The following is a 25340-nucleotide window of genomic DNA, read 5'->3' as shown; positions in this document are numbered from 1 at the left end:
TCACTTGTCTATTCATATTGTTCACTACAAAGTGAATAAAACGCAAACCAATTTTTACAAATATCGGTTTTCGAAAACTGATAAACGCCATATGAATACTGAGAATCTTTACGACGATTAAGAAACAAAAAACAAGCAATAAAATACATTAATTTAGTAGACAACACAAAGTCAGTGCAAAAAATTTCAAATGAGAAACGTTCAGTGGCGTTACAGATAATATGCAAAACATTTTTGAGTGTGTGTATATTAGCAGGCTACCTAGAAGGTCGAGTTCTTTCTTTATGGCCCCAATAGTAGTATCTGATGTGAAAGAATGCATACACAAATTAAAAAATTCCTCATGTGTTAACTACTATGGTTTTAACAGTAAAATTATTAAGGCATCTCTAGATATAATTATTGAACCACTCACACTAATATTTAACAAATGTATTAACGAAGGTTACTGGCCTGATCTATTCAAAATATCAAAAGTAATTCCACTTCATAAAAAAGGAAATAAAAATGCTCCAGACAATTACAGACCTATTATTACTAAGTGCCAATAATAAGTAAAATTTTTGAAATCTTAATTAAAGATCGCTTATTAAATTATTTGGATAACAAATCGATTATATCTAGTTCTCAATATGGTTTTAGAAAAAATACTCAACAAGTAAAGCTTTGACGTTTCAATTTCCACTTCGGAAAAATTTTTCCGAAGTGGAAATTGAAACGTCAATAAAAGTAAAGCTTTATTAGAAGTAATATAACATATTGTTCACGGTCTTGATGCATGTGAACCTACTAATAGATTATTGTGTGAGTTTACAAAAGCTTTTGATTGTGTGGATATTCAAACACTATTGATAAAATTGGAGTACTATGGAATAAAGGCTACCATACATGACATTTTAAAAATAATATTTTAAAGAAAGAACACAGATTGTTGCATTTAATAATTAAAAATCTAATGCCCTACCAGTTTCAATCCGAGTACCACAAGGATCAGTTTTGGGACCTCTGCTATTCTTGATATATATATAAATGATTTACCAAGTGCGTTGGAAATCACCAATTGTGTTCTTTTTGCAGATGACACAACCTTATTATCTAGAGGTAAAACTGATTACAGTCAGGAATTATTAGAAAAATCTAAATCCTGGTTTAACTGTAACAAACTTAAGTTAAACTAGCAGAAAATCCAGTTTCGATAGATGAGTTAAACGATCTGACTCAGTAAAGTTACTATATAGGTGTTACTATGGATACAAGGTTGAACTGCTCGCACCATATTGAAAGATTGTGTAAGAAGCTTGCCTCACAGAGTTTTATCATGCGCAGATTGGCTACTTCTGAGAGTCGAGATATTCTTAGGTCAGTTTGTTGTGGAATGGTTCATAGTAAAATTGCCTTATTGCATAATTCTTTGGGGAAACTCGTCCTATGCGTATAAAATTTTCCCGCGCCAGCTGCAAACCCTTAGTTAAGAAGTATGGCATTCTTCCTTTACCTTCAATATATATATTTGAAAATTTGTTAACTGTTCATAATAATATACAAGATATAAAAACACATGCTAATCTAGATCAGTACAGTACAAGAAACAAAAGTCATATCATTATACCATACTCAATTATTATACCAATAGATTATAATCTGTATAATTGTTTTTTAAATCTAAACAAAAATATTGATATTAATACTGTTTCTATAGTATACAGGAATTTGTTTGTTTTAGCTCCTAGTGTGGCCGTTTTTATGAACGGCCACACTAGGAGCTATATATAGGTATATTTTACACCTAAATGAATTGTTTCCTTTTATATTTTTATATTTCTATTTTTCATTGTATATGTTATATTATCTGTTCTTATATTATTATTTAGTTATTTCCTATGTATACATAAGTGACTTATTTGTATTGTAACATGACATGTAGTGTTTACTATGTAAAAATTGTCAATAAACGTATCTCTCTATCTATCTACATAATAAGTACTAGAATCAAATCATGAAAATATCCTAAGATAAGAAACTTCTTCTTCTTTAACTTTCATATAAATTAAACAACATTAATAAATGTTCTTAAATAACTGGACAATGCATAACCTCATCTAATTGATTGTCCCTTTGTGATCCAGCAAATTGATCCCTTGAACAAACTTGTATCCCTGTTTAGAACCGAATACAAAAACAAACAACCACCTGAATATCCTGGGGCTATTAACCACTAAAATTTGTTTTAAGTTTATTTGACAATCTGCCGAAATACGATAGCCGTTCGGGAAAATAAAAATAATCTTACCCCGCAGCAAGTAGACCAACTACTGTACACCGAGAAAGGGGGTTGTTCCGGTCTAGCGATCAAGGCAGCTGCGATTTACCGTTTCTCGCTGGCTTTTCTGCCATTTCGGGGTTGTGATTTATATTACAAGCCAATGGGGCTAGAAGTTAGAAGGGCCGGTGTGAAATTGGAATTATTATCGATATATTTCCGCTTGTTAAAGGAAATAAAGCTAAATAATAATTTTATAGATTTGTGGAAGCAGTGATATTTTATTTTTGTGCATCCTGACGATATGTCCGAACCATTCGAACTGTTTCATTTCAATTTAGGTTATTGTACTTTTCTATTCGGCCATTATTTTAATATTATCATTTTCCTTTCTCTGCCAATCTGTAATATTTCTTATAAATTATATTTCTATTTGTATACAGAAGTATATTCTCTTATGATATTATATTATAATAATGAATTATTAATCCATTTATTTGTAACGTTTTTTGTGGTTGTTTGAAAGTGGGATAAGCGAAAGTAAGCTAAAAACTGTAATGAAGACTGTCAGAGATTCTCAAGAAGATCTTACTGTGACTGAGTATCACGAAGACAAGAAAACAACTCATAAACATTCTAGTAGCATTAACTTACCTGAAAAAAATTTGATATGCGCAATATTTTATATCGAATGCATGAACACAATCAACATGCCAGTTTAGATACTTTACAGTCCTTTGGGAAGTGTTGAGAGATTTAGGATTTAAATTCAAAAAAGAAAATAATAGGTTACTTTTATGCAAAAGGAATTTGCTAAAGTTCACAAAAGAATTAAATTTTTGATAGAATATACTAGACTTAAATCTGAAAATGCAACATTCGTATACTTAGATGAGACATGAATATTTGCAAATGGTGGAAATAAAAGAATTTGTCAATACGACAGCATAAAATCAATAAAACACAGATAACGAAGACAAAAGACACATCATTCTTAATAAAGGAGGGAAAGAAGGCTTTATAGAAAACGCACATTTGATTTTTTCTTCAAAATCAAAATCTGCTGATTACCATGAAAACATGAATGAAGATATGTTTGTTAAATTGCTTGAGGAGAAACTGTTACCTAGTCTGAGTGAACCATCAATTATAGTTTTAGATAATGCACCTTACCATCAGGAAATTTTGAAGAAACAACCAAAATAGTCATGGAACGTACCGACCATAAAAATTGGTTAGTTAAAAATAATATCAATTTTCTGGAATACGCAAATCAGACTTACTGGAAATTTCGAAACGTAATGAAAAGCCAACAGTTTATATAGTTGACCAAATTGTATCAAGTTATGGACATCAAGTACTACGATTACCGCCGTATTACTGCCAGTTTAATCCCATCGAACACATCTAGGGTATATGTAAAACGTATTATGATAATCATGTTAGATGCAGTGGATACAGTGAGGACACAGTTAGCGAAATGCGGCAAGAAGCAACTGCAACTCAAGAAATATGGGAAAAAACTGTAAATAAATGTGAAAAAATAATAGAAGGGTGGTGGATCCGAAAAATAAAATTAGTGAAATTAATCTAGTGATTATAGATTTACATAATGATAGCGGTAGTGAATTTAGTGACGATGATGATGATTTATAAATTTAAATAATCAGTAAGTACAATACTATTATAATGTTATTTACAAAATAATTGTACAGCAGGTTAACCATTATATTTATACATTCATTATTAGCCAAATAAACAATAATATTTAAAATTCCATTTGAATTTTTGCTCCTTATTTTATACAAATTAACTTTAACTGACTATTTCACTCATCTTAAAATTTTCACATAATCTGACCAATCACAAACCAAAGACAGCTTGTGTTATCGCGAAAACACCAACTGTCTTTCAATTCTGATTGGTCTATCAGCTTCGTGTTTTCAACGACGTAACCATGGATACCGATCGCAAAGCAAAGTTTGACGTTTGCCAAAAAAATTATTGTAGCTGTATACGTCAAAATGAGTCGTTTCGGTGGTACTTCAAACGAAGTTATAAACCAAAACATTGAAGAAAATATACCGAGTAACACAAGAAAATCTAAATCTTATATATGGAGACAATTTATGATGTTCTGTGTGGATCGCAACTACAAATTAGATGCAGAAAATAACAACGAAAGACTAGCATTCATTCTAAAAGACTGACTAAGTAATAATAGCAACAATACATTGTATCCACCTAATAACGGTCATACTATTCAAAATTTTTACAATTGCACCGTTTATAATAATTATAGTCGAGAATAATGTATTTTTTTCGTGTACAAATTATTTATTGTTATAGGTAAAAAATAATTATAACAAATTATTTAAGTATAGTTATAATAAATATTTCATGATTATGACTAATTGTGAATTATTCAAAAAATGGGTAGATTTGGGTTACCTAGATCAAATGTATTATTATTAAATTCCTTCCTTTCATTCTACTGAATTTTTGACCTATCACTTTGTTCATGAAATAGTCTAATAAAATACCACTCGTGATTAAATTTAGCTTATAAGTCTGTCTTTTATTTCTAAACTTAACTGAGTTTCTTAAAGAAAACACCACTCGTCCTACGGACTCGTGGTGTTTTCAAGCAACTCAGTTTCGTTTAGAAGTAAATCGACAGACTTATCGCGAAAATTGAATCACTAGTGGTATTACTATTGATAATACAGGCAAAAATATTCTAAACAAAGTAAGTAATTATAAAGATTATGGAGAACTCTAGTGCAGTTTACCGTGCCTTTTACTGAAAACGAAAGGTTTTCTGCGAATTCCATTAACCGTTTAGAGGTGTAAGTTGATTGAATGTACTGTACCACATAAATTCTGGACATTCAAGTATATGCCTTCTTGCGATCAAAGAATATTATATAAACGTTTTTTTGCATTTAGTTATAGTTTTCTATTACTTTTAATAACAGCAAAAACAACTTAATAGGAAAATTTTCGAAAGTAGTAGACAATACAAAATGATTTTTTGAAAGCTTGCACCACGTGCATATTTTAAATGCATATGAAATTTAAACAGTACACGGCAACTCTAGAAAATATGCAGCAGAGCACGCGAACAATATACTTCAGATGTAATATTTTCTGTAGTATCCCCGGAGTCAAACTCAGAACTATGCGACCCTTATATCCACGCAGGGGTCGGCATTGAATGGTTGTGTTTATACGCGAAAGGGGCGAGCAACCACCGTGCAGGCAAGCAGCACCTGTTAAGCAAATCGTGAATGAATGTAGAGATTTTAACGCTTGTTATTTGATGCAGTGTATCTACAGTTTTGCACTTCATTTGGAGACAATTAGCCTGTCGTTTTGTTTACTCTTAGTTTAAATGCGTTTTTGGGTGATTTAAATAACGTTCTGATGTAAAAAACAATTTAAGTATTTTCTAATAAATTGCTGAGATCAAAAAAATAGAAGAATTAGCAAAAGAAATGCAAAAGTAAGAGAGAAAAAGGAATAAACCATCAAGAACGGGAACTACATAGTAAATATCTTCGGAGAAAAAAAGACAAGGTAAAAATAGTACAGTATTTATGTGTAACAAAAAATTAAGGAACGGCGGAATATCGTCTATAAAAGTATAAATCAAACATGCCAACATTACAATAATAAACATAAAAGTCCGACAGAATTTGCTTCAGAAAACGACCAAACGGAATCGTACGAAAATCAACAGAATTGTATGAGGGACTGCTAGAATCGATATAGAGCTAATAGTTGCAAAACCAGGATAACAAGAATGTGATAACGAAGTAGCAGAAAGTTTCTAGAGAAAGAAGATTGTGCATTAATTAAAAAAGCAAAACAAAAAGATGCATTTTGGATAGAATAGAAAAATGCTTGATTATCGATGAAAATTTATGGATAAAGCTTACAAAAAGTCAGAAAATAAGATTTAAAATTTACTGAAATTACATAAATGGCCAATATCACAAAACAAAAGATAATAAAATAAACAATTTATTGCAAATATAGATAAAAATACTTTATTTGTACATAAAGGTATTATAATTTCTTAGTTATTCATTAAGAAACTCTTCTACTACTGAATAATATATTGCCTTTCAGATAGATAGGCTTTTGTCATTTTACGGAACTTGGGGAAAGATGTTGCCGATTTAAGTTGTAAAGGGGGTGGTATAGTTTTTTTTGCCGAATATAATATAGATTTATTTACAAACTCAGTGGACGGGATCGGTAAATAAACATCAAAGGTAGAATTTCTGGTTGAGCAGTCATGATTAGGTCTTGCTGGAAAAACATTTAGGTGTTTAAAAGATGAGATTAAAGCAAAAAATATGAAGGGATTATTTAAGGTTGCTCTCTATAAAGATACCAAGAAATTTTACAGAATCAATAATACTGATCTGGCTTTTATTAAGAAGCAAGGGTTGAAGAGCTCCTTTATAGGATAATGCTATTATCTTATCCACATAAAAAGAGGGTAAATTATAGTCGGTCTAGGTTTTTATTTTAAGTAGATCAGAAGTTATTGTTTAATGAAAACTTGCAATATTAGAGTTTCTCCAGCTGATACTGGTATCATGAGCAAACATTTTTCCATTGATTTTTAAATTAGTGATGTCATTTATAAACATAAGGAAAAGTGGATGACCAATACTGAACCTTTTTTATTAAAATGCCGTGATATTTACAATCAAAAGCTTTGGCATAGTCACAAAAAAAACTTTATGTAGTACAGAAAACATAGCATCACTAGTACATTTATTAGAAAAAAGCCGAACTGATTTTGTGATTGCAAAATGTTGTTTTTACAAACAAAGTCTGGCTTTTATAAGTTTCTTAATAATTTTGGATTGTACCAGTCGTACAATAGGTCTATATTTGCAGGCATTTGACTTTTCACCACCCTAATGAAAAGGAATAATAATGGCTATTTTTAGGCACTCTGCAAATATACCCTTTTTAAATAAATCATTAATTACTGAGACCAGGACTTACAACATATTTTTTGGGAGATTTGAGAACATTTTTATAAATAGTCCATCAGTACTACAGGAAGATTTGCTCTTGATACAATTGATTGTCTGGATCAGTTCAGATTTATCAACTGGTCTTATAAAAAATGAATTTAAGACCTTTTTTTAATTGGGAAGATAGGAAATGGGATCTTGTTGTGCCAAAATAGTTGTTACATTTTTACTTACAATAACGAAGTGTTCATTTAGATTTTTAGGGTTTGGAAGAAAAAATGTTTGAGCTATGTTAGTTTTATTTTGAAGATCGTTTATTATGGACAAAGTTTCTTTTGCCAACACTTTTAGAGTTTCCCAGACTTTTGATAAGTTTTGGATATGTTTCTCTGTACTTGGAGATATATTCAATGACAGAGACGTTGGTAGTAAACTTGATGTACAGTAGTACATATGCGGATACGGTTAATAAGCGAATACCTTTGGTAGTCCAGGTTTTGTGATGTTTTGCCTTAATTGTAATTAAGCCAACAGCGAACAGGGATAAAAGAGTAGTACTGCAGGACCTTCAAAACACAAAAATTTAAGTTAATATCACAGAAAAAATATGGAAAAAAGAGTATTTGGGAAGCAACCGGAGGAGTTCTAAACAGAACGAAATTTGATTAACAAAACAATGGTTCTGCACAAAATGTGGAATGAAAATATAACTTTAATCTTTAATCTAAAAATAAATTGTTAGGAAAAATCGGTGAACATTAATAGCTAACCATAAAATAAGGAATAAAGTCATAGAATTAAAGCCAACAAATTAAATCCAATATCAGAGGTAACAATATAAAAGAGGCAAGCTAATATGACAATAATAAACATATACAATATACTCTGACAAAAAATGCACAAGAAAACCACCAACCAGAATTATAAGGAAACCTAAAAGAAATGAATAAGAGAATGCTAGAAATGATAAAATCCTTATGCTGTGCAAAAGCAGGAAAAGAAAAATATAATAACGAAGTAGCAGAAAATTTGTAAAGAAAAAAATTATGTAAAATTTAAAAATTCTAAATAAAAGGCAATGCAACTTTGATACACTAAGCAGAAAGGACATAAAAGAGTAGTAGGGAAGATTATAAAAAAAAGAAAATTTACAAAAGTTAACAACACAGAAGAAATAAGGAAAAATATACAAAATAGCATAGAGGCATAGAGCTGAAGAAGTTCTAGGACGGAACTAAACATAAAGAACAAAAGAATGATTCAATGCAGAATCTGAAATAAAAATCTGGGAGAAACCCAGCTAGAACTAAATAAGATAGCAACTAGAAATCAAAATCTCCTAAACGAATAAAAGATCAATATCACATGAGAAAGATAAAGATATCATATAAAGACGATGAAAAATTACACAAAATAACAAAAAATTAATGGATAGATGAATTTTTAAAAAATTAGGAATAAAATAACAAATATAGTATCAAATTATTTTATTATCTGAAAACGCAGCAAAAGAAATATAGACAAAATTAACAAAAGCATAATATAGGACGACTCGCTTTACCGAAATATATAAAAATAGAACATTTAAAAAGTACTCAACGGACGAATAATCTTTTTAGTACGTACCTACAAAATGTATTAATATAAGTGTCACCTAATGTTATTTAATTATCTATCTATTTGGATTTTAAACGAATCAGTTTCCAGGAGGCGGTTCTTACCTTGCCAATGGAGTTTTTAAAGTAATTACCGTGTTTCTTATTTGTCAATGTTAGATACTAATACCAAAGTATGTGATTCATCCAAATTTTATCGTTCAATAATATTTTGAAGGTTGGGCATGTGAAATGTGAAAGTGAAGACTGCTTTTTGTAATTGGTGAGACATAAACCTGTCTTCAAAATGTAGATTAGGTAAAAAAGAAAACATTTAAAATTGTGGAACAGGTATAGGAGCTCAAGAGTTCAATTTATTTTATCCAACCAAATCTCAGCTGTTGCGTTTGTTGTCATTTTACTGTTAGTGTACTTTATTTCTTTTATTCTTTTATAGTTCCATAAAATCTTAAGTCTTTTTTCTCGTATATTTTATTTTTATATATAATTGTTAATCTTCTCTCTATAGCTTCGTTTATTTGCTGAAAGAAATTTTTGAAAAACCTTTATTTTGTTTTGACCATTGTCTATAATGATTCTCTTATCTTTAAATCGTTCTTTATAGATCTCTACTTACTACCCTTCTCTTAATGAACTTCAACGGTAAAAAAAACGATAAAATTAAAATAGTAAACTCTTTATTGAAAAATATTATTTGCATATACAATTTCTTTTATACAAAAATATATTTAATATAAGAAATCACATTTTTAGACTAGAATACCGCGACTAGATCGTATAAAAAATAGGTACATAGATTTTATTTGGTTTGTTTCACACTCAAGTAGTCTATAAAACATTTTATTTAATTAATGTTAAAGAATGGGCACTAAAACTTGACAGTATAAGTAATGCAAACATTTGTCGATTTAGGATAAGTAACCGTATTTAATCTGTACTCGGAGCATATTTTTGAAGAGGCTGTAAAAGATATTGATGAAGGCATCTCAATAAATGGAGTCAAGCTCAATAACCTGCTGATCACTGAGTCGTGGTCAACCGCGGATTTGGTCAAGGCAGATATGAGCTACTCCAATGCATTTTGCAAGGTAAAATTGAAAGATAAATGACCCCAGGATGAAGAAGAATATCCTGGCTTGCTAACCTGAGAGCTTGGTATAGAAAGACCTCAACACAGCTATTTCGTAAAGCAACCAACAAAGTTATCATAGCCAGAATTATCGCCAACATTCGGAACGGACAGGAACCCTAAGAAGAAGAAGTGACGATATTAGAACAATTTCAAAAAATAGACTTCCAATCAAATAACTCAGGCAGTATGAGAGCAAACAAAGACGAGAATAACTAAATAAAGCTAAAAGTGATTGTTACACAATCCCAACAATCCCAACGTGTTTTTTTCAGAGTCTCATGCAACTCATTTTAGGATATTTATAACATACAAATATATATCTATATTATAAAAAATAAAGCAAAATATATTATTTAGATTAGATGAATCTGCCCGAAAAGAATACTTACCAGAGTGTACAGAAAACCAGTAACAGCATTGTTCATTAAAATAACAAAGAAGAAGCTGAACAAGAATCTTAAAAAATTCAAGGTGAAGACTATATTTATATTAATATTATATGGGGAAGAAAGACAACATAGGAATAGACAAGAACAAGTTGGTTAACAGGTTTGTTTAATAGAATTATTTGAAGTGAGACATAATTGATATATTAGTACGTGTATACAAAAACAGAAGATATTTAACAATACACAAAGTACAGTCTCATGAGAGACAGTAATAGATAACTAGAAACGTGAAAAAAAACGAAATTCCGGAATATCAGTTTGGATGTATGCAAGGCTATGCAACTGTTTTTTTTTTCTTCTTCTTCCTAGCCTTCTGTTGGCCATGTTTGGACATAGACCTCTCTCAACTCCTTCCATCGGTCTCTATCCTTAGCAACATATTTCCAATTTGTTACGGCTATTCTTTTAATATCATCAACCCATCTCATCATTGGTCTTCCTCCTGGTCGTTTACTTTCGTAAGGTCTCCACTATTGTATTGTAGTATTCCAACGTTGGTCTTTTTGTCTAGCAGTGTGGCCCGCGAAGCTCCATTTAAGTTTGGCAATTTTTGTTGTTATGTCCTCGACTTTTGTTTTGGATCTTACCCAGTCGTTCCTCTTTTTATCTGACAGTCGTATGCCTAACCTAACAGCTTTTTTCTCTACAGCTTGGGTTATTAGAACAATTGCAGCAGAGAGAATTAAAAATGGATTTTAGTATTTAAATTAAAGAAGTGATTTTGAGATGGATAAAATGATTGTGTCAGACAAAGATTTCAATGAATTATTCAGCTAGCAAATTCCTGGATGGATTAGAAGCAAAAGATCAACTGATGATCCAAGATTGACAATGAAAATTATAGAGCAATTTAAAGAGAATGATGATGATCTATCTTATAATTTCGCAGAAATTTTTCTGAAAGATTTAAAAGTCCAAATACATATTAAAAAGTGTCTATTAATAATAGAAGATTTGAAACATCCTTTTGGAAACCCAAAATAGTAACATAATAATCTTTTTTACTTTACTTTAATTAATGATTTTAAAAAAGAATTTAACTTCAATATTTTACACTAACCTACACAAAAGTCCGCCCATAAAAATTTTGATTAAGTTTGACAATTAATAACTTTTTTATTTGTATTTCGATTTTAAAGATTCTTGCATCAATTTTTAGATAAATACTTATTATTTACATACTGTCACTGTCACTGCCAAATCTTAAAATTTGTCAGATGGCTTATTCTGTTTAACATCAAAAATGGCTCCACATGCCAGCAAAGAACTAAAAGCAAGAATTGTAACGAAATTAGAAGATGGTTGGTCACTATCTGCCGTAGCGAACCATTTTAACGTAAGCAGAACAACAGTTTTTAATAATAATAAAAGATGGGGAGAACAAGAAACCCTCGAAAGAGGGCAATGTTCTGGAAGACCAAAAATATCTACCGCTCATGAAAATCGTACGCTTTTGGAGAGATTAAAAGAGAATTCTTTTGAAGATACGAAAACTGCAAGAATTATGTCACAGTTTCCGGGAAGAAAGACAACAACTTGGCACAGAATTAAAGCATCGCGTCTTAGGTACCGAACTGCAGCAAAAAACAAGCTCTTACACCACAAGCAATCAAGACTATATTTTCTTTAAACCATTAGCTACAAAATCAAGATTTTTGGGACAGGGTAATATTTACAGACGAGAAAATTTTTCAATCTTCTAAAAAGGGCAAAATTGGGGTGTATAGACCAGATAATTATAGATTTAATCCGCTATGTTTCTCAGTGTAGCACAGTTGAATCCAGAAAATAATTTTGTCCTCCAACAAGATAATTGTCCTGTTCACACTGCAAATATAATAAACCAGTGGCTCCAGAATAACAACATGGAAACCTTACCATGGCCCAGCTACAGTCCAGATTTAAACCCAAAAGAGAATGTGTGGGGGGTTATTATAAAACGGTTGTATCGGCGTAATTTAATATTTCAAAATGCTGAAAAGCTGTGGAAGAGGTTTGGGAAGAGTTCTCTGAAGAAGACAATTTCGTAGTTCCTTTCACGCAGATGTACCGAAGACTACAAGCTGTTATTCATGCTGATGGAGATATTACAAAATATTAATATTATTTTTACATACCTAAATTTAGTATAGTTTTGGTTTTCCAGACCCTTGTTTTCTTTCGAGAGTTTCTTGTTCCCTCCATTTTTTATTAATAGAAAAACTGTTTTCTGCTTATGTTAAAATGTTTTGCTGTCTTTGAAAGTGCCCAGTTATCTTTTAATTGGGTTACAACTCTCGCTTTAATATATTGTTGAGTTAAGTCGTTTGTTTTATTCCGTAATAATAATAAAAATAATAACAACCTTATTTTGTGTAAAACTATCATTTATATACTCTTTATAAAATGCAGGAATTTAAAATATTATTAAAATTTAGACTTTAATAATTATTACAATTTATGAATTAACATATGTAATCAGTTGTTTGTTGTTTGTTGGTTTACTTTATTGTTTGTCTGTTATAATAAATATAATATAATGTCGGACCAATCAAATATACTGCTCAAAATGATCAAATCTTATTAAGAGTCGTATCTGACGCAAGAATCTTGAAAATCGGAATACAAATAAATTGTCAGACTTAATCAAAAATTTTTAGTGGCTGAATTTTGTTTCGTGGAGTGTATAATAAATAGTAAATGACCACTTGAGATAGAAACTTACATTTGCAAAAATATGCAGTCAACTATAAATTCGTTTGTAAAAACTCTCAGAATTATAGCTATAATATATATGATATTTCTAGCATCACTATACCTTCATACAACTATTATAGTCGTACCCCATTTGATAGTTATTATAATGTCCAAAATTTGCACTGTTTGGATATTGATCGTACTGCTGTTGACTACAGTAGGTTTGAAGTTCGGTATTGCAATTATACTGGTAGGTATTTGTAGCAAAATTGTCACTGTCTTGATTGTAATCTTGCATGAAACTAGCATTTGTTATGCTACCACTGGTAACCACAGCTTGGCTTAACTTTTGTTCTAAATTCTTAGCTGTTATAGGGTTACCATTTTTGCTGATGGAAACAACCACGTTTCCCACGTTTACAGTAATGTTTTCACCGCCATTCGAATACATTTCGATGTCGTTCAGAGCTTGCGATAAGGCATAAATGTAGTTGTGAGCGAAACGGAGCGTTTCGATCTTCGTGAGCTTAGTATCTTCAGGAAATGTGGGTAAAACACAACGAAGACGTTCAAGTGCTTCGTTTAGCATGTGCATTCTATTCCTTTCTCTATCGTTAGCTTTTAGTCTTCGTACTTTTTTTATTCTCATTATCTGCGTCGGACTCTTGGCACGAGATACTCGATTACGACCGGTGGCGTATCGTCGTTTCGGCTTCTCTTTGACTGGGGTCGAACATTTATCTTCGTTGTTGCGCAGTCTACAAAAGAATTCTAACTCTTCGCTGTCGTTTTCGAAAGGGTTGGATTCGTAGGTTGGTGAAGATTTCCAGGGTTCATACAGCAACGGTGGTTTGACACGTTCAATAAGGCTACTGTGAAAGGCGGCGTTGAACTTATCGTACAGCTCTCGGTTGAAATTCTCTGGTAGTTTTGTTTTTAGCGGCGTAGCTAATTCGTTATCTAAATCAATGTAATCACTGCGATCATCAACGATTTCTGAGGACTCTGATTTGAAGGAGTATTCAAATCCAGAGTCGCAACTGTCATCGTATGAAAAGTCGCTGAGTTTGGAACTATCGTAGGTGCTCATTCTGAAACAAAAGAAAAATATTTTTATATATTTTCAAAAGACAAAACCAAGGTAAAACAAAAAATTGATCAGTTTCAACTTTTTTATTATACAACTTTAATGCATTAACAATGGATATAGAGATGAACCTGTTATAAGTATGTAGAAGGAAGCAATTCAAAAGTGTTGCGATGTCGCCTGAGCAAAGAGTGTAGTATATACTAACAAATTGATCGAACAGTGGTTTATTAGAGAAGAAAACATGTGTAATATTAATATAGAATCTGTAATAATTAACATTGGAGATGACAGTTCAGATTCTGAAGGTGATCAAAATGAAATATGAGAAACGAAAAACATACGTTCAAAATCTTGCAATAATATTATTTGAGATAAATAATATTTCATTTTTTAAATAATTTTACTGTTACCTATTGAATCAACACATTGTACATATTATTGTATATAGAATTATGTTTTTTTAATAAATTTTAATAAATCCAGCTTATGAAGAAGTCCCATGGACTCAACTATAATTATTGTATAAAATGAACCAACAACCTTGATATTGCGTGGAAAGCTGGATCGTATCGTGGTAAAAATGAGTGATTCATCAAATTCACTTAAAAGTTATTAAATATGTTTATTTTAAACAACTTTTTTTGCAATAACAAAAGTCAGGAAAAAAATAAACATACCATGATTTTACGGATAGCATAAGCAAGAAAGAGAGTTATTCTATCAGAAGAATTAAAAAAAAAGTAAAAAAACATTGCAAAACTTAATCGCAAAACATGTCATTTTTTACTTATAAACAATTACAATAACTTTTTTCTATTGCCTGGAAAAAATTAGATTTTAATATTTGAAAAGACATTTTGTCACAAATTTAAACAACAAATAGGTAGTTCTCCCTGATAATTAGGGACGAAGTTAGTAACTAGCTTGTTTGCTTATAACAATTAAGGGGTTACATAAGTCTTGTATTTTCAAAAAAAGATTTGGTTTTTTACTCCATATGAAAGTATAGTACTTTAAGAGTCTTTGCACTAAATTTAAAGTAAATTTAATTAATAATAAAATAATTATAGAGATTTTAAACAAGCATATGACTCCTTAAATCGATCGATGTTATAATGTAACATATATGTAATATATGAGGTCATGAGAACATTAGAAATACCAGAAAAGCTTATAAGGCTAGTGAGAATGACGCTTAGGAACACGATAAATAGGGTAACAATGGAAGGAAGTTCTTCAAGACAGCTTACAGTGAATAAAGGTTTAAAACAAGTGGATCCACTATCAACGAACTTATTCAACCTAGTATTATAACAAATCGTAAGAAGATCAAATATGAGCACAAACTACAAAGGACTATTTTCAATAGCAGGAATACATAGCGTATGCGGGTGATGAAGGGTCACTAAATTCATTACCCAAAGTAAAAAATGTGTCAAGAACAGCTAAACTGCGAGTCTACGAGACAGTAATGAGACACACAATGATGTATGCCAGTGAAACGTGGATTATGAACCAGAAGGAAGAAAAGAAAGTAGAAATCTGGGAAAGACAGGTGTTCAGAAAAATCTTCGGAGGAATAAAGATGGCAGAGAATATTTAGAGAAGAAGAACAAATAAAGAAATAATGAGGATGTATGAAAAACCAGCAATTGCGGCAAAAATACGAGCCCAAAGAGCTAGATGGCTTGGTCACATTATACGAATGCCAGAGAATCGAAATGTTAAAACAATATTGAACGAAGGAGAAATTGCGAAAAAAACGAAGAAGACGTCCAAAGAAGAAATGGTTGGAAGTAGTAAAGCAAGACTTGTCAGAAATAGGCGTGAGAAATTAAAAAGAGAAAGCAAGGGACCGAAAAATTGGAGGGAAATAACCGAGTTTTTAGACGCCAAGGGCCTGTAGCCTTAAGCAATATATGAAAAGGAAATTCAAAGGTTATTAGTTTACTACAGAAAACAATTCTAAATTAAAATGAAAAAGACAGAAAAGATTTGATTTCACGTTCAAAGCGTCTATGTATCTATTGATACGTATTTCGACTTAATAAGTCTCATCAGAATAGTTATTCATAGCCGTTCTTAACGTGAAAAAAATAGTCTTCTCTGTCTTATTAGGAAGCAACAATAACATGGCTTCATTATGGACGCACTAGCGACATCTGATAGAAAAATCGGTAAGATATTTGTTTCGAAACTATCTTACCGATAATTCTAAATTACTCAGTACGCAGCAAAATTGAAGATAAGAATAAAAATTGGAGAAATAGCAACGAGTTTGTCGGAAAATATCGACAAAGATTGCTCAAGCCAATAAAAGGAGCAGCGAGACATCAAAAGTTATAAAAAAAGCTTTGACAAATCATTTACAGCTTTTACTGTATAGTGAGTGCACCCAATATGCACAAGGAATACCTGATTAGAAGTAAACAATTAAATATGGCTATTTTATTCTATAAAATACAGTAAAAATACTTTTAACTCGTGTTTCTCGAAATCGCGTCCTACTAATTTGTCAAAATTGGTAGGACGTTTTTCTCAAAATCTACTACACCAATCTCAGTAAACCATTTTTTTATACTGAATAGATAAGACTACTAAATAAACCTCTAAAAAGTTAAAAAAAAAAACCCTATTTTTTTAGTACAGGGGTAAATTCACCTCCAAAACAGACGTTTTTTCGACCTTTTTATAAAGTCGCGCATGGGCCTTGAATATATATTCTTCTATATATATATAACTTCTTAAAGCTTTATTAATTAGTTTTAAGGCTTATGAATTAAGTCCCGTTGGAATTAAAAAAGAAATGCTTCAGGAAGGCAGAAAAGTGTCTCCCAAATTAAAATAAATCTTTTGGAAGGCGCCCTCTGCAATGGTGAAAAACAACTAAAAGCTTTAAAAAAATTTTACACTTTCTCAAAAGCTTCTTAACAATAAATAGAGAAAAATTATGACCATAAATGTAATAGTTTTTTTTTGTTTATAATAATATAAATTTGGATTTAATAATATTTAAAAGATTTCTTTTTTCCCAATGTAGAAAGTAAAATTCCCTTTAAAATAAATTATAAACGCTCTTAGAAAAACGCACAAATTAACAAAAAGCAAATAAAAATATTAAAAAATATATTAGAGAGAAAGAGGAAGTTATAAAAAGAAAAAGAAAAGGGAAATATTAAAAAAACACTAAAAACAGTAAACAAAAAAATCCTTCCAGCAAAGTTTTGTAAATGTCAAATGAAAGGAAAATGATAAAACAACAAAAGGAATGCATTTTCGACTACTCAGACAATTATTATAAACAAAATGAATACAGACCAAATTGTAGACTGGGAAAGTATGAAATATTAGAAAAACAAAAATTAAAAAAAATATAGCAGATAGATCTCTAAAAGAGCAAGGAAACTTTAAAAATCAGAGTTAATGAAATTTAAAAACAAGTAGGTAAAAACTGAAATTTGTAGTAAGATTATTTAAAATAAGAATAAGAAATATCTAAGATCTTATGAATGGCAGAATCTATAAAAATATATTTTATAAAACTTTAGACTTAACAAACATATCGAAAAAGTCAGTGAAACTAAAATACAAAACAAAAATCAAAGAAACGTTTAAAACAAATGACCAAAAATACAATAAAATTATAAATATAGTAATGAAATGATCGCTAAATAAATGAATGGTAATGATACACTCAAGAAAAAGAGTTCAGATGACATAAACCATGGCTTGATTGATTTTTTTAGAAAAAAATCATTTATGAAACTCATACAAAAAAAATTAGAATAAAAATTGATTGAAATTTTAATATAAATCATATTAAATCCGAATAAAGACAAATCACGCTGATACAACTTAACAAAAAATATTAATGACTTAACAACAACAGATTAAAAAGTTTGCAATTACTTACGTCACGACTATTTTTCATAAAAACTAGAAAATTGCACACCACCACGTAACAGTCGGACTAGCGACACTCTAACCCACCCATTACACCTTTACACCAATGTACAAACTGAACTAAATCCATTAAGAAGGGTGCACGAATTTATATGAGCGAATGTAGGGCTTGGGCCCCTCCACAATTTCGGCCTAAAGGGCCATTTCTGGTAGAGGTGATTTCATCGACACCCTCTATATTTGTAGTCGTAAGTACCAGTACAAGAAAATAGGAGAAAGGAGAAAAAATAGAATGTGAATCTTCTCTTTTTGTTTTTAACGTATCTCTTGTGATTCAGTGTACGTTATTTTAAGTTTCTCGCAGTTTTTCCAATATGCACTTGTTTTATGATGTATATTCAATTCTCTTCTACATATCTCGCTTAAATAATGATAGCAAAAAATGGCGCAAAATATGTATGATATATTTACGAATAATGTTAAAAATTAGATATATAAGACACAAAAGAATTTTTTTATAAAGGTTCTGTTGGCTTAATGTTATTATATATTTAGAATAGAATAGTGAATATAAAGTTGTTTTAATATAAAATGAATAAGATATTCTTCTTCTTCTTCTTTTTGCGTAGATATGTATAGGTAGCTCGATTCCATAGTATCTTAACACCGATTTTTCTAAGGGTTTTCATCTCCGTTGTTTATAGCATATTTTTTTTGTTCTCTCTAATTGATTTACATTACAAGATCTCACTTGATCTTTCTAATGCAGATTCTAATGTAGATCTTCAGTAGTAGATTCAAGAAATCATCATATCTCATTCCATTGTCAGCTTCAGTTGGGTCAGTTAGTTTTTCTTCTACTGTTGCTTTTATTGTGTTGTTCCAGTAGATGGATTGTTGTATTCTAATGATTATAATAAGAATCTGAATCTATACATTCTTTGCATTTATAGATCACCTGACTCTTTCACGGAACTATTTTTTCAGAACCTGCTAAATTTGTTAGATGATCTGCCCAATAAAAGAAGAAAAAATCTATGCGGTGACTTTAATATTAGTTATGCTGCTGCTTGTGCTACACAACTGTTCATAGTCAATATATTTTAATCGTATGGTCTCAGAATGCACGTTAATTCTCCTACAAGAATTACTAAAAAGCATTTGCCATAACTGATTATATTGTCTCAGATTTCTCTCCTCTTGATGTACGCTCTACAATTATTAATGCAGGACTATTTGATCATGAAATAGTATATACAAAGTTTAACACTCTCAACAAATCCTCCTCAAAAACCTTACGTTAGGTAGGATTTTTTCCGCCAGAACTTTTGTATATTCGAAAATTTATACTTGACTTCTGGATGATACTTTTCTGGGTGTATTTTCAATAAGGCGTTTCCTTTAATTGCAATTCAGCCAAAATATTACAAACCCAAACCTAAGAATATGCGTTCACTACTGTACATCCAAAGAAATTTACTACCAACGTCTCTGTCACTGAAAATATCACCAAGTACAGAGAAACCTATCTAAAACTTATTAAAACTGCTAAAAAACGTACTATTAAAATGGAAATACTATAAAAACGTCTGGAAAGCTCTTAATGTGTTGGCAAAAGAAACTTGGTCCATAATAAACGATCTTCGAAATAAAATTAACACAGCTTAAACATTTTCCCTTCCAATCCCTGAAAATCCTAATGAATACTTCGTTAATGTGAGAAAAATAAATATATCATCAACTATTTTGTCACAATAAGATCCCATTTCTTATCTCCCCAATTCAAAAAAAGTCTCGAATTCATTCAAGAATTTACTCTTTTAACGTGAATAAGGCAGTAGTATTATCCTATAACGGAGCTCTTTAACCCTTAACAGCCTTTTGCCATTTGCAATTTATTTAAATTTTACAGTGGATTGTTTATTTTAATATGCTTCGTTTTGTGATATTGACGATTTATAAAATTTTAATTATTATTGTTATTTTCTGACTTTTTTTAAGCTTTGTGAATAAAATTGTATAATTTTCAGTGACAATAAAGCATATTTTTATGTTAATGATTTCTCTTGCACTTGGCACATTATAAATACAGTGTGCATAATCTTCTCGACCTAAAACTGTGTTATTTTGGTTGTTAATTTTAGTGTTTGGGTTTAATAAATTAATTTCTCTTTAGTTCTGTGGGTCCGATTTGTCACCCTTTTTAGAGAGAAGTATTTTATCTTCACCTTTAGCAAAGAGGGATCAAAAGTAGTCTGTCCATGTTTCCTTCTGAATGTGTTTCGTTTTTCGTTTTTTCATCTTTTTCCTTCATTCTCTGATCACTCTCGATATTATTTTTGTATTCCGTAGAAGCCATGTTCCATCTGTCTTGAGAAGCAATGCCACTGTTCTTTTTTATTTGTTTGACTAAAGTATTCGTATTTCTGATTCCTTTATAGTGTTTGCATGCTAGTTGTGGTTGTTGTGTTCTGTATTGTAAACAGATTTTCTTCTTTTCTTCACATTTCGTATTTACCTCCTCTCTAAATCATGGGGTTGTCTTTTTTGATATGTTAGTGTTCGTTACTTTCCTCTCTCCAAGTGATTCTGTTGCTGAGTTAATTTTGTCATTTTGTTTTCTCATCTTTCTTGAGTGTGAGATATTTCATGATAATTCTTCAGAATCATTATGACTAAGATAATTTCTAAATTACTTTAGTTTCATTAGTTTCTGGCAGTGATATAACTTACTTTACTACATTTTCTTCTTTTTAAGATGTGATCTTCTTTGGAAGGTTGGCAATCATCATGACTATTTAAACAATGTTGACTGCTTCTCTTAAAAGCTGGTTAGATGACCAATTAATTCACTCTATGAGATTGCGTCTTCAAATATTCTTTTGTTGTTTGAGAGAAAATAGTCGATTGCATTTTTGGTAGTTTCTTTCTTATCTGTTTATATATTGTTTCCCGTTCGTCCTGTGTTTTCTTTTATTATGTTACTCTTCTGAGAAATCTTATTCTTATTTATATTGGCTAGCTTGAACTCTCTTTGCGTTTATTTTTCTCTAAGCTTTGTTAGTTTGCTATCACTTTTTCCTGGATTTAATTTCTGATATTTGTGGATTTGTTTTTAATTTATTTTAATTTAGAGAAGAATGTCGCATCAACCATAGGTTATTAGGTCTTAGGCGTAGTCTGGTTAGCACTGCTTTTAGATGGCGGTTGTCAATTCTTGCATACCAAGGTATTATGTCATTTGATATATCGCTTGATATATCAAAGTTTAGAATGAGATTGACACCACTCACGTTTCCATAAGCACAACACTTTTGACTTAATCCACGATTTTAAGTCATATAATAAGTATTCACTTACTATTTCACTATCCTTATTCGTTGCTACACTCACTTTTATCTGCTGTTTCGTTACCCTCGACGCCGATGTATGATGCCAAATTTTATTAGCTTATTTGTTTCCTGGGCAATTAGAAGTTGGCTTTTAATTTTCTTTTCTATCGGGTGGTTGGGATATAGATGTTGTATGGATGGGATAGTGCTAAGAGAATCGGTAAGAATAAGAAGTCGTGGAGTGTTATTCTTCTTCAAGTTCCGCTCCTATCGGAGATTGGAAATCATTCTGGCAATTATAATTTTGTTGGTTACGCGCCTGAATAGTTCAATTGAACTGCATCCAAACCATTCACGGAGATTGCGTAGCCACGAGATTTTACGTCTACCTACGCTTCTTCTGCCTTTGATTTTATCCTGCATTATATTCCTTAGTAGTTCGTATTTTTCACCTCTCATGATGTGCCCCAAGTATTCCAATTTCCTGATTTTTGTGGAATTTAAAACTTCGCATTGTTTTCCTAGTTGTTCGAGAACTTGTTCGTTTGTTTTGCGATCCATCCATGATATTTTCAAAATACATCGGTAACACCACATTTTGAATGCTTCTAGGTTTTTAGTGTTGGTTTTTTTAAGTGTCCAAGCTTCAACCCCATACAAAAGGGGAGAGAAAATATAACATCGAAGCATTCTTATTCGGAGCGATATATTGATATCGCGATTACAAAAAAGTTTTCCCATTCTATTAAAAGTTGACCGTGCAATTTCAATGCGGCATCTTATTTCCTTTGTCTGATCAGTATCTTCTGTGATCCATGCTCCAAGGTATTTGTACGAAGATATTTGTTCAATTTCTGTATCATCTAGTACTAGCTTAACTTTGATGTTTTGTGCTTTTGTAAATATCATGAACTTGGTTTTCTTCAAATTTATTTTTAGTCCATAATCGTTGCAATATATATTTAGTTTTTTGATAAAATGAAAGGCAGATATCGAGCATACTTTTCTTAATTTAATCTTGCCCAAGTACTTTCGCTATCTAAAGCATCATCAGGGGTATATTGTCAATTTTGAGCTATCCACCAAGTGCAGAATGTAATAAACATAACAATAAACATAAAAATGTACAAACACTACACTAAACAAGGACAAACAGTTTAAAATTATTAAAAATTGGTCGAAGCTACATTCTTGTCGGCAACAGGAGAGAGAATGAAAAATATATATATATATATATATATATATATATATATATATATATATATATATATATATATATATATATATATATATATATATATTTAGTTGTTCAGCAAGATGTTGCAGTTCTTCTAGTGTTCCTGCCAGAAGGACGGTGCCGTCAACATATCTTATGTTATTAAGTGGCTCACCGTTTATTATAAGACCCTCACTGACTTCGGCAAGCGCTAATTCTGAGATGGCTTCACTGTATAAATTGAATAACAAGGGTGATAAAATATACCCTTGTCGGACCCCACGGCGAATCTGGATATCCTCGGTTAGTTCATTTTCAACATTCACTTTTGCTGTTTGGTTCCAATAGGGGTTACATATGATTCTAATGTCTCAACTGTCTATGTTTTTATTTAATAAAATTTCTTTAAGCCGATTATGCTGCACTCTGTCAAATGCCTTCTCAAAATCAATGAAACAATTTATATCTAAGCATCTTTGCGAAAGAACACTTACTGCAAACAGTGCATCTCGTGTTCCCAGTCCTTTACTAAATCCCATTTGTGTATTACTTATGCCTTCATCTAATTTCTTACGTATTCTATTGTGAATTACTTTTAAAAACAATTTCAAGACATGACTCATTAAGGCTATGGTGCGATGTTCATTGCACTCCTTTGCATTGGCTTTTTTGGGTAGCAGTATTAATGTTGATGGAGCCATTCTTTAGGTATTTTACCTGTTCTATATATGGTATTAAATAGATCCAAAAGAAGATCAATAGATTCAGTATTCACAATTTTGAGTAATTCGATAGGAACTTTATCAGGCCCGGGAGATTTACCACCTTTAGCTTGTTTCATTGCATATTCAATTTCTTCTCGTATAATGGCAGGCCCAGTATCATCCTTAAATCCTTTTGGTGCTTCTGTTCTCTCTTTGTCTTCAAAAAGTTGTGCTATATATTGTGTCCATCTCTGCATTTTTTTTTGTTTATATCTGTTATAAGTGCACCACTTTTATCTCTTAGTTGGCTAGTTTGAAGTATTTTTCTCATTCCTGTTAATTCTTTTATGCATGTTAAAAAAGTCATATTTTTTCTCAATTTCTTCTAGTTCTTGGCACTGCTCATGTAACATTTTCTCCTTAGCTTCTTTTATTCTCTTTTTAATTAATCGATCAGTTTTATTATATTTAATTGGATTTTTTGTTTTGAATGATTCTTTTTTTAATTCATTAATAGTAGTATTTCTTCAGTCATCCAGTCTTTATGTTTTCTTTTCTTTTATTTTAAGTTTTCATTTGCTGTTTTAATTATTGCTGGAGTGTTAGAGGTATTTAAATATTTTAGAGCTTGGTATATGGCATAAAGTTTTACCGTAAAAATGATTGTTTCTGAGGGATTTGCTATAAAATTTAACGGAATATTTCAAATACATTTAGTAAATCTATAAAGTGGAGGTAGGCCAAACGCAATATTCCAATGATTTTTGCATGATTCTCTGACGACAAAAACCACATCAATGCAGGATCTTCCAGATTTGAAGCCACTTTGCTCATCCTCTAAATCAATTTCTAGGGTAGTTGTGCTGGATATGATTTTTCTGGTTCGTTTTAGAACAGTGCTAAGCAGGTTATTTGTCTTAGCACTATTTTTTATAATTCCTAGGGTACTAAAGTTCCTACAATTTGATTTACCCGTTTTTTTCTGTTGTTCTCATTGCTAGTTCCCTATTTTTTTATAGTTATTGTACTGTTCTAGTATTAATTGTGATCTGCAATTTAAATAGACTTTTCATTTTTCTGTATTTGTTTTGTTTTGTTAAGTTTCTTGCAAATTATGTTCAAAATTCTGGTACATAATATTTTAGAAGCTGCTGGCATTAGAATTCGAGTTTTTTCTATGCGATCTTCTTCAAAAATTTATGATATTTATTTATTTTTATTTTTAATTTTGGGTTGTTGTTCTTTTAAATGTTATTTTTTGTTATTATTCCTAATTAGAACATTTTCCTTGCCATTCCTTGCTTGTATTCTATTCTTGTATTGCTTAGGACCATTTACTTGTTTGATGGTATTTTTACATTTACTGGAAAAAGCTTACAATATATACTTGGCTGTTTGCTAATAGTGAACGTATTTTTAGAGTGTTTGGTTATCTAAAAATGGCCATAAAAAAAGAAACAACTAGCAACGGTTGATATATATTAGGTATCTTATTTAAAAACGTTTTCTAAGGTGTTAGTTGTTTCATTCTTTAATATTATTTTTAATACAAAATCTACATTATACAGCATATGAATGTTTAGACCAATCTCGATGTATTTAAAATAATTTTTGATGTTTACTTGAAATATTAATAGTAAATGATATATTCCAGATATGTTGTAACCATACTTTTAATGATATTATATATGATTGACAGTTTAATATTGAAAAATCTGTTCATATAACAGGAGCTTCGTCAGCAAACATTCTATTTCATTAACCAAGATTGCGAAAATCTGCACCAACCACCAGATTTAATTAATATCTCTTTATTTGATTAGGTGTATTTGACGAACGTCAAAAGTAACATACTTACATATTTACAAAAAACACGTGTATTTATGTTCAAAAAACAGAAGCTCCATATTAATATGGTCCCTGGCAATTTGTATTTGTTTTATTTGAAACAATTATTGACAA

General features: G+C 30.7%; 1 protein-coding gene across 1 annotated transcript; it reads right to left on the bottom strand.

The window, feature by feature from the left end:
* Positions 1 to 9575: 9575 nt before the first annotated feature.
* On the bottom strand, positions 9576 to 18242 carry tap (Basic helix-loop-helix neural transcription factor tap). Its single transcript, XM_072543482.1, has 2 exons — positions 18137 to 18242; positions 9576 to 14224 (listed from the first exon to the last, which is right to left on the bottom strand). Exon 2 carries the CDS (start codon positions 14221 to 14223, stop codon positions 13249 to 13251), a length of 975 nt encoding a protein of 324 aa, XP_072399583.1. The 5' UTR covers position 14224; positions 18137 to 18242; the 3' UTR covers positions 9576 to 13248.
* Between the last annotated feature and the right edge of the window lie 7098 nt (positions 18243 to 25340).

This window comes from Diabrotica undecimpunctata, chromosome 9 (assembly GCF_040954645.1).
Source record: "Diabrotica undecimpunctata isolate CICGRU chromosome 9, icDiaUnde3, whole genome shotgun sequence".
NCBI lineage: Eukaryota > Metazoa > Arthropoda > Insecta > Coleoptera > Chrysomelidae > Diabrotica > Diabrotica undecimpunctata.
Note: the sequence above shows the minus strand (reverse complement) of the source record. Positions and strands in the feature narration are given on the sequence as shown.

Bases quoted from the DNA above. Each gene is read 5' to 3' on its own strand.
- tap (XM_072543482.1), bottom strand. From the start codon at position 14,223: ATGAGCACCTACGATAGTTCCAAACTCAGCGACTTTTCATACGATGAC.